Source organism: Myotis yumanensis, unplaced genomic scaffold, assembly GCF_028538775.1.
Source record: "Myotis yumanensis isolate MYYU_CA2020_CCGP unplaced genomic scaffold, mMyoYum1.0.hap1 SCAF_5, whole genome shotgun sequence".
In the NCBI taxonomy this organism is placed as follows: domain Eukaryota; kingdom Metazoa; phylum Chordata; class Mammalia; order Chiroptera; family Vespertilionidae; genus Myotis; species Myotis yumanensis.
The window spans coordinates 81510582-81524716 of record NW_027223756.1 but is presented as its reverse complement, the minus strand read 5'-3'; the positions used below and the strand labels follow the sequence as shown (position 1 = coordinate 81524716).

Sequence of the window (14135 nt, the reverse complement as noted above, 5' to 3'; positions counted from 1 at the left end):
ACCACGTCACGGGCTTGAATAAAAGACCCTTTGCTTTTGCATCGGAAAAGGCTCCCTGGTGGTGGATTATTTGGGACCCCGAACTCTGGGCATAACACCATCATCTAAATCAAATTAGGATTGTGGTACCCCTCTTTGAGGTTCTCAATTGTGTATGTGACAGTTGAGTATTAACCATTGTTGTGGGATGGGGGGCGGGGGGGGGGGGGGAGGAAAATCAGGAAACTTCTGCCATGAGAGGGAAAACCGGAGGTAGGAAAGCAAACTGGTGAAGCCCTGTGTTGCTGAGCTGGATGGATGGATTGGTTCCTATTTTACTTATGAGGAAGGAGAGGGGTGATGTTTCCTTGAGTCCCATTTAAGACACACAGTCATAGCTCTGTACTGAGAGTAGGACCGGGCAAGGTGCAGGCAAAAGCTAACATGTAGATAGGGAAGGAGAATTTCGTTACAAAAATGGTCAACAATGAAGGTGTAACTAAGTCCAGAGAGCAATGTATCAGTGAGTCGGCTGTCAGACCTGGTGAAACCCAGGAGCTAATGACACTGGCCTGCTTGCACTTCCCTCAGGAATGGAGAGCTCCAGGATGCAAGCAATGAATGTAAACCCAAGTCTAGGGGAAGGGGTTGTAAATCCCTGACTTCTTTGTGGGTTCCAGCATGGTGGAACTCTGGGTCTGATTGGTCCCTTGTAACCAGGCAACTGCGGAATGTGTTCTGATTGGCTGGCAGCAGCCAGGACAACAGACTTCAGTTGAGAAGCAACTGTGGAGGGAGAAGGAGCTTTGGCTGTGCTCTCTTCCCACTGTGGTTGTAGCTCTCAGCGCTTGTCGGATCCAGATCCGTTTTCAACAAGTCGTGTTGGTTGCTGTCCTCACAAACGAGTCATCCAGAGAGGTGCAGTTTCGGGGGGGTGGCTGGGCCCTGAGCTCCATCTGGGGCCTGGCAGCCCAGAGGCCAAGCAAACAGTGGGTGAGCCCTACCTGCTTGTGCGGTGAAGCCTTGGGGCTGCCTGCAGGCCTAGCCTTCCTTGGGGGGAGGGACTGCTGAGGGTTGTGGGTGGGGGGTGGCGGGGAGCGGGGTGGGAGCGAATCAGCAACACCAGGGAGGAGAGGAGGTGAACCATGGGCAACTCCAAGAGTTGCTGCCTGAAGGCCAGTCGCAGTCCCAGGGCCAGCCCCAAGCTGGATCGGGGCTCCAGGCACGTTAAGTCCAAGTGTGAGTCTGAGGTTCATGAGGCGGCTGCTAGGGACACAGGGGCAGTAGAAACAGTGCCTGCTACCCCGAAGTCTGAGTCAACTTCCAGAGCCCTCAAGCGCCACCACCTGAAGAACATCAGCGCCCCGGCGACGCCCAAAGGTAAGAGGTAGCAATTCCCTTCTGCTCTTTGGGGTACCTCTGTCCTCCGCTGCCCCCACAGTCGCCTGGGAGGGACTCACTGCCTGGGGCTCCTTCCAGCAGGAGCCAGCTTTCCTAGGGATGGGCACCTGGTCCCCCACCCCTGCTGCTCTCGACCTTGCGGCCGGATCTTTTCCCTCTTTACTACCTGAGCAGCAAGGTAGCATTTTGACCCTCCTGCTTGCCTGCTGACCTTCCTCAGTGCTTTGTTCAATTGAGTTTACCTGCTGGGAATGCCACACGTGAGCAGGTGTTTCCATTGATTAGGACAGAAGTACAAGGAATGAGGGTTCCATTGTATTTGAAGTAATGCCGCACAATAAAGCATGGGGTGTTCTCTGTGTGTGTGTGTGTGTTTCTTGTTTTAAGCTAATCGCTTTTGGTTAGGATTGCTGTGTTTCTCAGTTGCTTCCAGAGCCATGGGTGCCTCACAGTAGAGTGGAGACAGTAAAGGAAAAGCTACGCCCTGGCCCTCTCTTCACTCATAAGGGACTGTTTCTGTGGTGCCCACCCCACACCAGAGGAGACAGTGTGGGGAACAGCACAGCCAAGACCCTATTCAGAGCTTTCATTCTTCTCCTGGCCTTTGTGAGAGCAAAATGACGCTGGGTGCTGAAGCCACGGGAAATTAGGTTACCATGCTCATTTTCTTTTTTAAAATATTTTTTAAAAATAGTTTTTTGAACCCTAACTGGTTTGGCTCAGTGGGTAGAGCATTGGCCTGCACTGAAGGGTCCTGGGTCCAATTCCAGTCAAGGGCACATACCTCGGTTGCAGGCTTCCCCCCAGCCTGGGCCCTGGTCAGGGCTTGTGCAGGAGACAACCCATTGATGCGTTTCCCTCACATTGATGTTTCTCTTTGTCTTTCCCTCTCTCTTCCACTCTCTCTAAAAAGCAATGGAAAAAATGTCCTCGAGTGAGGATTAAAAAAAAGAAAGAAAAAAATAGTTTATTGATTTTGGGAGAGAGAGGGAGAGTGACAGAGAGAGAAAACATTGAGGTGAGAGAGTAACATCCATCTGCTGTGTCCTTCACACCACCCCCAGCAGGGACTGAGCCCAAAACACAGGCATGTGGCCTTGACCAGGAATGAAACTGGCAACCTTTGGGTCCAGGGACGATGCCCAACAAACTGTGCAACACCAGCCAGGGCTACTAAGGCAGCACTCATTTTAAAATGTACATTTGAATAGGTTACTTTCCATTGTTTTTAGTGAGGTATTTTAGTTGATTACCAAAAAGTAGTTCTGGACATTTCCAGGGAGGCCCATGAGCCTGGAGACTAGTGCCTGGCCAGAACCTGGTTCTCAGAGCGTCAGCTCTTAGATCCTGGTGATTCAAGTGAGGTGGGTATAAATGTACAATCAGGTGCCACTACTGGGTAGAGGTTCAGATATGCTACAGGCAAATTTTTCATCAGCTTCATTTCTCACCTGGTCTGAATGGATTTGCCCTTCTGTACATGGAGAGCCTTTCATTTGTGCCTAATATAGGTGATACGTTAGGTCAAAAAGTAACACTAAGTTTTTAGATTTTACTTTAGGGTGCTCATCTTTCCAGGTATTCCAAATTATAAATTTTGTTGTAAAGTATTTAAAATGAAATAAAATTTTGCTCATTTTGTATGTGGTAGTTTCTCAGATAATCAGCCACTGTTATTTTCTATGGCAATTGTATCAGAATTGATCAGTTAATTTGTTTTTTCTTAGAACAAGACAAGAGGAAGAACAATGATGTAAGTAACAGTTGAAGAGTTAAGTAAGAAATTAATCGTTTGATGTAAAAGTTGTCTGCTGTGATTCCTAACAACTATAATGGGTAGATACCAATAGCATGGACCTCATTTGTAGGTGTTCTCAACCTCCTCTATTTTCCTAATTATTCTAGATTGAAGGAGAATTTATTCCTTCAAATAGTGATACTTTTCAAAAAAATATATGGTCTGGAACTTCTGATTGATAAGGAAAAAGTGGCTTTGCAGTGAAACCATTAAAACAAGCAAAATGGTGTTTTATACAAGATATGGATCTTTCTGATTATAGGCTACTGGCAATGTTAAAATGCTCTGTATTTTAAAAGGCATCAAGTAGATTATTCCCCTGCCCAATCTCTTGTGCATTTGTGGGGGATGCTGATGGGGAAGTATGACAGCATGAAGAAAGCTATTTTCTATGAAATGAGGAAGGGTGGCTCATCTGAATTAGTTTTTCAAAACAACAAAACCAAGCATATTAAAGTTATTAGTATTTTCTGATATTCAAAATGCTACTGTTATTCTCATCTATTTACAATGATTAGTTATTGGCCTTATTTTAAGGAAGAGAATTGTCAAAACATAGTTCAGGCTATGTCAGTATTTGATTATTGCTGAATTGTTGGGCTCTTTGCAAATCAATGGATACTTCTCAAATCAATGGATACTGCTAAAGTGTGTTAAGGATAGTGTTTTCTCTAAAAGTTATCAAACATTTTATTGTCACCTCTCCAGTACCACTGCAAATAAATTCTAAATTGTATCCGTAGTAAGATTTATCTCCTAGATGTAAATGATTTAAAAAACTTGTTGCCCTAGCTGGTTTGGCTCAGTGGATACAGCATCGGCCTGCAGACTGAGTGGTCCCAGGTTTGATTCTGGCCAAGGGCACATGCTAGGGTTGCAGGCTCAGGCCCCAGTGAGGGGCATGCAGGAGGCAGCCAATCAAAGACTCTCACTCATCATTGATGTTTCTAGCTCTCTATTCCTCTATCTTCCCCTCTGAAATAAAGAAAATTTAAAAAAAAAAACTTGTCAAGTACTTGAGCTGCTAACCTGTCCCAGGTTCTGTGCTCAGCAGCTGGAGGCAGGAGAGAAGTCCGAGTCCTCCCTTCCCTAGAGAAGCTTAGGTTTCTATGAGAGGGACACCCTGTAGGCAGTTGATGCCATGTGACAAGTGGACACTCAGATGTGGGCGTGTGCAGGACAGAGGTTGGGTGGTGTGGCTGCTGGTGAGGGTATCCTGGAGGCAGATGGGGAGGAGTTGAGCTTGCTGGACAAGGAAGAAGAGGCCTTGTAAGCAGAGAGCAGCCTGAGTGAGGCAGGATGGGGGTGAGTGTCAGATGACCAAGAGAACAGAATTAACAACATGTAGAAATGAATGGAAACTATTCTCTGAGGTTCTCACTTGAGAAATGTAATGATAGTCTTCCTTAAACATGAAGTGAGAGCTTAATTCTGAAAGCTGTTTTATCTGTTTTTTGGGGAAGTGAGGTTCAGAGAGACCTGTGGCCCCCAGCTTGTTAGCAAATGGGCAGCCCTGGCACACACGCCTCTGACCAAACATGCATGTTTGTCTCTTTGAATTAGTATTCATTATTGGCTTTCATTTACTGCAATAAAATGGCTGTGAATTTTTATTATTTAATGCATTGCATTTAAGTGTAATAAATGAACAAGAGAAATGGGAAATCTTAGCTACGTTTGCTCTCTTAAGGAAGAAAAACACTGAAGTCTAATTCTAAACGTTTTACACTATTATAAAGGGCATGTTTAATAGGGGTTTGGCAGGTTTGATGATAGGTACTTATGAAAGGGAATATTTTATAAGCCATTCCTCAAATCTCGTCTGTGGAAGTTAGATTATGTACTGGGTTTACATAGAGCCGCACATGATATCACACTCATGCAGTTCATGGACTGTAAGAAAAACCTTAATGCTTAATTGTTTGACATTTTAACCAAGAGAAAAAAACACGCACATTTATAGGTTCAGCATACGTACTGTGACATCTGCCTCTCTTTCCCTCTACGTCAGGAGTGTCCAGGGCGCCTTACTAAAGGATATGGGTCATGTCCAACGGTGTTTCTCTCTGACGATGCCATCAGGCAGCCGGACTTTAAAACCACCATCCGAGCGTGAGTACCTCTAGGTTGCCGCAGGCTGAGTGACAGACCCCCTTCTGCTGAGAGCATCCTACTGACCCATAGTCTCAGCCACTGTGTTGTCCTTCTCAGTAACCAGGTTAAGAAACTGGTGTCTATATTTATTGATGTCAAGTACCTAAATATGAAATTTCAATTTCCATGTAACCATTAGAGGGGATGGAAGAAGGGAAAACCAGTTAGCAAATATATGAAATCCCCCCAAAATATCGTGTGTTTTTTTCTGTTTTTGAGGCATTTTGGACCATAATGGAAAGGAGAAGTGCTTTTTATTGGGTGTTTCTATTAAAACGTATTTCTTTATGGGACATGGCCCTAAAACAGTGCACAGCACTTTGGAAGCTATTCTTGCAAGAAGGAATAGTTTCTCCCCCACTGGCTCCAGAGTGTGTCTGCATTACAAGTTAATTGGATTTTGTCAGATTTCCCCATCATACATTTCTCTACACTATGTCTGTATTAAAAGTTACTTTTCCTTCCTACCCCCAAAGTGGGATGTATCACATCAGTCTTTAAGGAACAACTTTTCAAGCTAATTCCTTTGTAGGTAAAATTTGTTCAACTGAAGTTTTAATTTAGTAGATATATAAAATTTAATTATATATGTATACATATGTATAAATATATCTTCAAGACAATGCATCTTGTGGCCTGGTGCAGGAAATTCGTGCACATTAAAAGGAGATTAATTAGAGGGAATATTTTAATATTGCTATTTGCCCTTTCTCTATAATAGAAGTGTCAGAGATGAAAGAAAATTAGTAAAATGTATGTGAATATCTTCCTCCTGTCAGAGTCCGGGCCGCACCACAGGACCCAGAGTCAAGTCCCTACCCACCCACGTGTGCCTTAAAATCGTGTGAGATCCAGACCCGGCTGCCCCGCTGAACAGGGGGTGCAGCCTGAGGTCCCCCAGCCCAGGCTGGAGTGGGAGAGCACTCCTTGAGGTCCCCTGCCAAGTTCCACGGAGGCGGGGGGGGAGGGTCGCAGCCTCAGGTCCCTGCTGATTGCTCAGTAAGGTTCTTTACGGGAACTCGGCTTCCATTGTGCTGCAGTCATCTTTCTGGTGGTGACGGTCAATTTGCATATTCCTCTCTAAAATATAGGAGATATATAACAAAAGAAAAAAGTGAAAGAAGTAATTTTTGGAAACATAGCCATAGACAGGTTTACACTTAAGCAACCATGAACAGTGTTATGATGATGAAAAGTGTTTATTAGTTGCCCCATAGCCTACTATGGGAGATGAACTTTAAAAACACCCTAAGAGGAAAACTCTAATCTTATTTAAGAGAGAAAATGCATATTCTGTCCAGCTTCCTGGCTCCCATGGGGTTGTCCAAGGTACATTCTCAGTGTCTGGAATATGAGTGCTGATTCTCCAGAACACAGTTTGGGAAATGCTCCCTGACAGTATTAATATATTCACCTTTAATTGTATTTTCAGCCTGAAAAACATAATCAGCTTTAAAATGTCATTTTCATAATGTGCCATCTTTTTGCTAATTAAATTATTAGTAACTTCTACTTTAGTTAAAAAACAGCAAGTTCACAATTATAATAATATAACTTGCTTCTCTCACCTATAACAGTAGTTGAGATCAAATTGTGTTTCCGCAAAAGCTGAGCCCCATCTCTCTCTCAACTCCTGAGCTTTGGTACCTATTGAGTAATCACTGAATGTTTGTATTCAGCCAACACTAAATCCTGGAGTAAAGAATAACACCACTCAACTTTGGATGCATTCTGTAGCTTCTTTTGAATTCAAAAGATTCTGATGTCACAGAATAATTCAAACGTAGTTGTAAAGGTTAGCCTTGCTCAGACAAGTAGGTTTCATGCTTCTTTCTCCAAATCAGTCTAATTCAGGAAGTACAGGAAGTTTCCATTTGCTGTCCTCCCTTTTGAAAATGGTCATTCAGAGCCACACCCGCCCGCTTCTGCTGCAATTAGACAGATGTATGAGCTTTTTCCTTGGGATGGACCCGGGATTTCAGCAGGACGCATGGAGAGGCAAACGCTTTATGCAAATTAGCATCACACCATAATTTGGCCTCAGAATGGAAACAGTTTGGACTTCTTCTTCTTTTTTTTTTTTTTTGTTAAGCTATGTGGCCGAACTTCTTGATAGTAAAATACGAGGAACACAGGTGGTGGGCTGCGATATAAAGTAAAGCCCTGTTAGGACTCAGGACCAGCGCTGCAAGGCACTTTCACTGCAGGCTGAAGGCTGCCTGACGAATGCAGTGTGAAAGGCAGTCTGAGTGAATTCTTGACTAATGTCTACGACATGGTACAATGCTCAGCTGTTCTTGCCACTGGATAGTCTTCAATAAAAACTTAATTGCATTTCTTTTAGTCTCTTAAAGAAGTCCTACTCTTAACTAAGCATTGGCAGAAACTCTTAAAATGGTGACATGGGGTGGGGTGGCGCTCAGCCCCCGCCGAGCTCAGGATGCCCTGCTGTTTGTAACTAGTTCCCAGCCTCTGATGATGCCGTTTGCCTTCCATTTCCATCTTCAAGAACTTGAAGCAGCATTTATTAATCCTTTAAACCAGTGGTTCTCAACCTTCCTAATGCCACGACCCTTTAATACAGTTCCTCATGTGGTGACACCCAACCATAAAATTATTTTTGTTGCTACTTCATAACTGTAATTTTGCTACTATTATGAATCGTAATGTAAGTATCTGATATGCAGGATGTATTTTCATTGTTACAAATTGAACATAATTAAAGAATAGTGATTAATCACAACAACAATATGTAATTATGTATGTGTTTTCCGATGGTCTTAGGCAACCCCTGTGAAAGGGTTGTTCGACCCCCAAAGGGGTCACGACCCACAGGTTGAGAACCGCTGCTTTAAACTCTGGGGAGAATCTTCCAGTTCTTACACTCAGATATGCATCCCTTTTATTAAAAACAAACAAACAAACAAACAAACAGTGCTAATAGCAGGCAGTGTGTTTAAACTGCTTTGCGAATATGATGTATGGTATGAATGTCTTTTTTTTTTTTTTTTTTTTTTTTTTAAATTAAATCTTTATTGTTCAGATTATTACATTAGTTACTCTTTTTTCCCACCATAACTCCCCTCCACCCAGTTCCAACCCCACCCTCTGCCCTCACTCCCCACCCACTGTCCTCATCCATAGGTGCACGATTGTTGTCTAATCTCTTCACTCACCCCCACACCCCTTTCTCCCGCCCCCCACAAGAATAGTCAGTCCATTCCCTTTCTATGTCCCTGATTCTATTACAATCACCAGTTCATCAGATTATTTATTCACTTGATTTTTAGATTCACTTGTTGATAGATGTGTATTTGTTGTTCATAATTTGTATCTTTACCTTTTTCTTCTTCTTCCTCTTCTTACAGGATACCTTTCAGTATTTCATATAATACTGGTTTGGTGGTGATGAACTCCTTTAGCTTTTTCTTATCTGTGAAGCTCTTTATCTGGCCTTCACTTCTGAATGATAGCTTTGCTGGATAAAGTAGTCTTGGTTGTAGGTTCTTGGTATTCATCACTTTGAATATTTCTTGCCATTCCCTTCTGGCCTGCAAAGTTTCTGTTGAGAAATCAGCTGACAGTCGTATGGGTACTCCCTTGTAGGTAACTGATTTTCTTTCTCTTGCTGCTTTTAGGATTCTCTCTTTGTCTTTTGCTCTTGGCATTTTAATGATGATGTGTCTTGGTGTGGTCCTCTTTGGATTCCTTTTGTTTGGGGTTCTCTGCGCTTCCTGGACTTGGAAGTCTATTCCTTTCACCAGGTAGGGGAAGTTTTCTGTCATTATTTCTTCAAATAGGTTTTCAATATCTTGCTCTCTCTCATCTTCTGGCACCCCTATAATTCGGATGTTGGTACGCTTGAAGCTGTCCCAGAGGCTCCTTACACTATCTTCATATTTTCGGATTCTTTTTTCACTTTGCTTTTCCGGTTGGGTGTTTTTTGCTTCTTCGTATTTCAAATCTTTGACTTGATCCTTGCGACCCTCTGGTCTGCTGTTGGGAGTCTGTATAATATTCTTTATTTCAGTCAGTGTATGCTTAATTTCTAGTTGGTCCTTTATCACAACATCGAGGGTCTCATTAGATTTCTTGAGGATCTCACTACATTTATCGGCGGTCTTACCAGTCTTTTCGAGGGCTTCTAAACAGTTCTTTAAAGACCTTAAAAGTGTGGTTTTGAACTCTATATCCAACAGTTTGCTTTCCTCCAATTCTGTCGTTTGTGTCCTGTTTCTTTGTCTCGGCATTTTTTTATGCTTTGCTGTGTCGATAGAGTGCCTTTCTGTGCTAAGTGTCCCAATTACCTAAGGTAGACACTCTTGGTGCACCCCCTTGTGGGCTTTGTGCACAGTCTTGTTGTGGTTAAGCCTTGATTGTTGTAGTTATCACTGTGAGGAATTGACCTCCAGGTCAATTGGCTGTGAGAATCAGCTGTGTCTGCGGTGGGAGAACTTCTGTGCTGGAGACACCCCTCTGGGGCTAGACTTGCTTCGATGGGGCTTTGGTGCTCACTGAGTCTGCCTCTTTAGTGTGTCTTTTATGGTTCCATGGAGCTTAAAGCTGGATGGTCCCACTCTGATCTCTGGGCTTCCTGGCTCCTGGATCTCTAGGGAGGTGCTAATCTAGCCTTTGCCTGAGGCTATCCAGCAAAAGCCTCCCTGCAGGGCTTGGGCGGGGCGGGTCCCACAGGATCAACAGGGTGGGGTTAGCAATTATGGCTGCTCTCAGTCTTGCCCTCAGAGGCTCTGCTTCTCAGTGCCCCAGTAGTCGCTGCAAGCCCCACGGAGAGAAAGCTGCCCTAGGGTTCTGAGCGATGCCAGACAGTCCCGCTTCTCCCGTATGAGTCTGGGTCCTTAGAGACTCGCCCAGAACTGGAGCTCAGAGCCTGAGACTCCCTCCCGATTGAAAGCAACCGCGCCCTCAGCCTCCAGCCCGCTCCACATGCACTCCGAACCTTAGTATTTTACTTCAGCACTGCGCCTCCTCTGAGCCTCGGTATGCTTTTCTCTTTCCTCCTAGTTGTAGAACATCCACTCAGCCAGCTTTCCTGTGGTTCTGGATGATGTCCGTTCCGTCTTTTAGTTGTATTTTTGAAGTGGTTGTTCCAGGCAGCAAACTCCGGTGTTTACCTATGCCGCCATCTTGGTTTGACGGTATGAATGTCTTTTAGGAGGAAAAACTCAGCCCTTTTGGGCAAGGATGTTTCTGTTTTTATGTTAATCAAGGGGAAGGGATTAGCTAGGCGCACAAAATGACTTGGTGGGGTTTTGTTTGGTTGGTTTTTTCTTTTAGAAAGTAAAGGACTCACAGGCAAGGCCTGTTCTCTCCTCTGGGAGCTGAACCCATGATCCAGGACAAGGAATTTGCAGGTGTTGATCCCTTCGGATTGCGCATGACTTGCCCAAGGAATCTGAGAAATGACGCAAACGAGTTGCCCTACTTTAGAGTAGTCATTCAATCTAAATCTATCAATCCTAACTTTCTTATTCTCGGATGTGATTGATGATGTGTATATTCTTACTTTTTCTTCTAACGGGCATATGTATCTTTGTGGACATTTTGGAGAGAGCTTTTTCTTGGACTCTCCCATTTATAGACTCTTTCTACGCTTTTATGGTGCAGTTCCCTGCTTTTCACAGATTGCTAGACGAATGTATTTCTGCTTTTTTCTTATGGTAGGATGACAGCAAAAATAGCTCACTGAGTTGTCAGTTTTACCAGTTTAAGACACTTTCTTTATTACAGTTTCAAGGATGATCTTTTCGGGCTATTTCTCAGTTATTCTAAGGGCCAGATTTTGTAAAATGTCCATCAGGAATGTCTGTCTCAGACGCCCTTTGTGTAGCCTAGGCCTTAGGCATCCCCGCGCAGGAATGTCCCCGTTCCCAGAGCAACTGTCGCCATGGACCGACTCTCCCACATGCTTCTCAGAGGTTTGGCTTCTGTTGATGACTGGTTCTTTCTCACTGTCCACTCTGTGGGCTGCTTGGTCCTGTCATATCCCCTTTGCGTTTGGTGACCTGGCAGATTCTCTCTTCCATAGCAGCTCACCTTCTCCTGGCCCCTTCTATGGAGCCAGGTTTCCAATCACAGTCAAGTGGAAACAAAATTATTAAACTCAGTTCTCCTCTTCCAAAAAAGAAGAAAAAGAAAGAAAGAAAGAAAGAAAGAAAGAAAGAAAGAAAGAAAGAAAGAAAGAAAGAAAGAAAGAAAGAAAGAAAGAGGGAGGGAGGGAGGGAGGGAGGGAGGGAGGGAGGGAGGAAGGAAGGAAGGAAGGAAGGAAGGAAGGAAGGAAGGAAGGAAGGAAGGAAGAAAATGGTCATTCAGTAGATTCATTATTGGTGAAGTAAGGGTTTACTGAGAAAATTCATAGAGCTAATTGAGTTTTAAGAATGATTTTGAAAAATGTGCATCATGGTACATTGTTCCCAATGGGGTGCAGTCTTTACTAGAATCACTTATGCAACTTTTCTAAAAATGTTTGTCTCTAAATACATACATTTCACCACCACCCCCAACAGTCTCTCAATGTCACAACCTTTGACAAGCTGAGGAAAACTGTGAAGCATGATTACATTTAATCTACTTTGCAAGTAAATGTTATTAATATTACACTGTGAAGCATTGTGATGCGTTGTTAGCATTGCTTGTGTCAGGATAACTAAATCTACTGATGTTTTGGGCTCTTACACTTGCTATTCAATTTCCTAATAATTATGTAAAAGTGATGTTAAACTTTTTTTTGGTACAGAGCATTTTATTTAATTGTAGGAAAATAATGGAAATGTGTGTGTAGGTAGATAGTGAAATAAATCAACTGAAACGCAGGGACTCACAACTTTTTTAAAAGCACAACTACTGTATGGCTTAAATTTAAGTATGTGCACAAATACATATAACATGTACAGGATGAAAGGTCCTATGAGTACAAGGGCAAATGATGGGGGAGTGTGCACTAACATGTACAGGGTGGGGCCAAAGTAGGTGTACAGTCTCGAGTATGTGAAATTGCAAAATAGCTAAAACAAGGGGCAAAGTGCACATATGATACTGATGGGAATGAAGATTTCAAGACCACTGGGCAGCTGGGATGGTCTTCCCGCTCCCCCGCCCGCGACCCATTAACAATTGTCCTCAAACCTAACATAATAAAACCAATTTTTACAATTCTTTTTTCTTCCACAGCATGACTTTCTCCATACATCACATCATAAAGTACAGGTGAGTTTTAAACCCTGTATTGTTATTCTAGCTAGTAAATGTATAACATATCGAATTGAGTGTTAGGTAGTAGCTGTAGACATTTTTGAAGCAAGCTGTAAAGTGCTTTTTATTATATTATGAGAGGCCGGGTGCACAAATCGTGCACAGGTAGGGTCCAGTTGGCCGGCCCCAATCAGGGCCAGTTGGGCTGGGCCGGCCACGGGAGAGACCCCAGGTGGTTGGCGGGCCAGCCCTGCCCCCTGGTCAAACTCTAGTTGAACTCCTGGTCGAGGGAACAATTTGCATGTGACCCTTTTATTATATAGGATTAAAGTGAATGAATTGTTTTTGTCCTAAGACCCATAACGCTTGAGTTATTGAGGATCCCAAAGAGTATTTGTTTATGTGGGTTATTTGATATTTACTGTATTAGAAATTAAAATGGAGCTTTAAAAAATAAATCCACTGTATGTTTAAACAGTTTTTATAGTGTTACTGAAATTCTGAGCTGGATAATTCTTGGTTGTGCAGACTGTCTTGCCCACTACAGGGTATAATATAAAAGACAATATGAAAAATAATTATTTTCTGCACCAAAATTTGAGTGGACATGTATCATTAATCTACATTTTTGCAAATTTTTTAAATGTCTGGCTTAATAGAAGACACCTGATTCTCATGGATATTCTGTCTTCAATGATTTGCCATTACTTCAGTCATCTTAATTCTTTGCTTTGAAGAAGTATTAGGAAGACCCAGCCTCATGTAGCTATCTCTATCTCTCTCCCTTCCTCTCTGTAAAAAATCAATAAAATATAAAAAAAAAGAATGTAATACAGAAAAATAACAAGTGGAAAAACAGGAAATTAACATGAATGTCATATCCACATGAATTAAAATTCTAAACACATTGTAGCCCAGCACTACTGCTTTATAAAGTGTTCTTGTGTATTCCAGTGTGAGCTGGAGGGATGGAAATACATTTGGTTTGCCAGCATTGCCTGTCAGGGCGGGTCAGTGGTTTTGAAGGCAATGCTAGCTGGTCATTGCAGAAAACATTGCACAGGGTTTGATGTACTGAGTAAAAAGAAGTCAGGAAACCCTCTTAGAGTCAGTTTGTCAAACTGCTTTGTTGAAAGTTAAGCTTCCCCCGAACCCCCTCTCCTAGATGATGTGTTCCTGAGATACTAACATTTCCTGAGTACGGTTTTTAAATGCATCTTCTTGTTTCATAGAGTTGGAAATAAATCGTTCGATATTTTCGATGAGAGAAAGCACCCGTTCAGAGTAAGTGTCAGTTTTATTGAGGTTCTATTTGTCTCTCATACTGTGGTGTTTCTTTCATACTGATCTGCTTTGAAATGAATTATAAGAAGAAAATGACTCCCTCCAGCTTGAAGTCAAAGCATCTTCTTTTCAGTCTTCTTCCCACTGCATGTTGTCTCTAATGATTTTACAAAAGGAGTCTTGTGTGAGGGCCACGTCAGTAAGAACTGAGCCACAGCTTTGTATAGTCAGGGAGCTAAAGTGAGTAAATGTGCCCCAAATGAGTAAGTGTATCGTTCTTAAAGAAAAATTTCAGGAGCACCAAACAATA

The 14135-nt window shown here is 42.9% G+C and overlaps 1 protein-coding gene across 1 annotated transcript in view; it reads left to right on the top strand.

The window, feature by feature from the left end:
- The first annotated feature begins 1124 nt into the window (after positions 1-1124).
- The window catches only part of LOC139011436 (cyclin-Y-like protein 1), a 28893-nt gene continuing 15882 nt past the window's right edge, over positions 1125-14135 (top strand). Inside the window, exons 1-5 of the mRNA XM_070416974.1 lie at positions 1125-1359; positions 3108-3133; positions 5190-5290; positions 12521-12556; positions 13774-13825. Coding sequence (XP_070273075.1) covers positions 1125-1359; positions 3108-3133; positions 5190-5290; positions 12521-12556; positions 13774-13825 — 450 coding nt within the window. The remainder of the gene's footprint in view (positions 1360-3107; positions 3134-5189; positions 5291-12520; positions 12557-13773; positions 13826-14135) is intronic.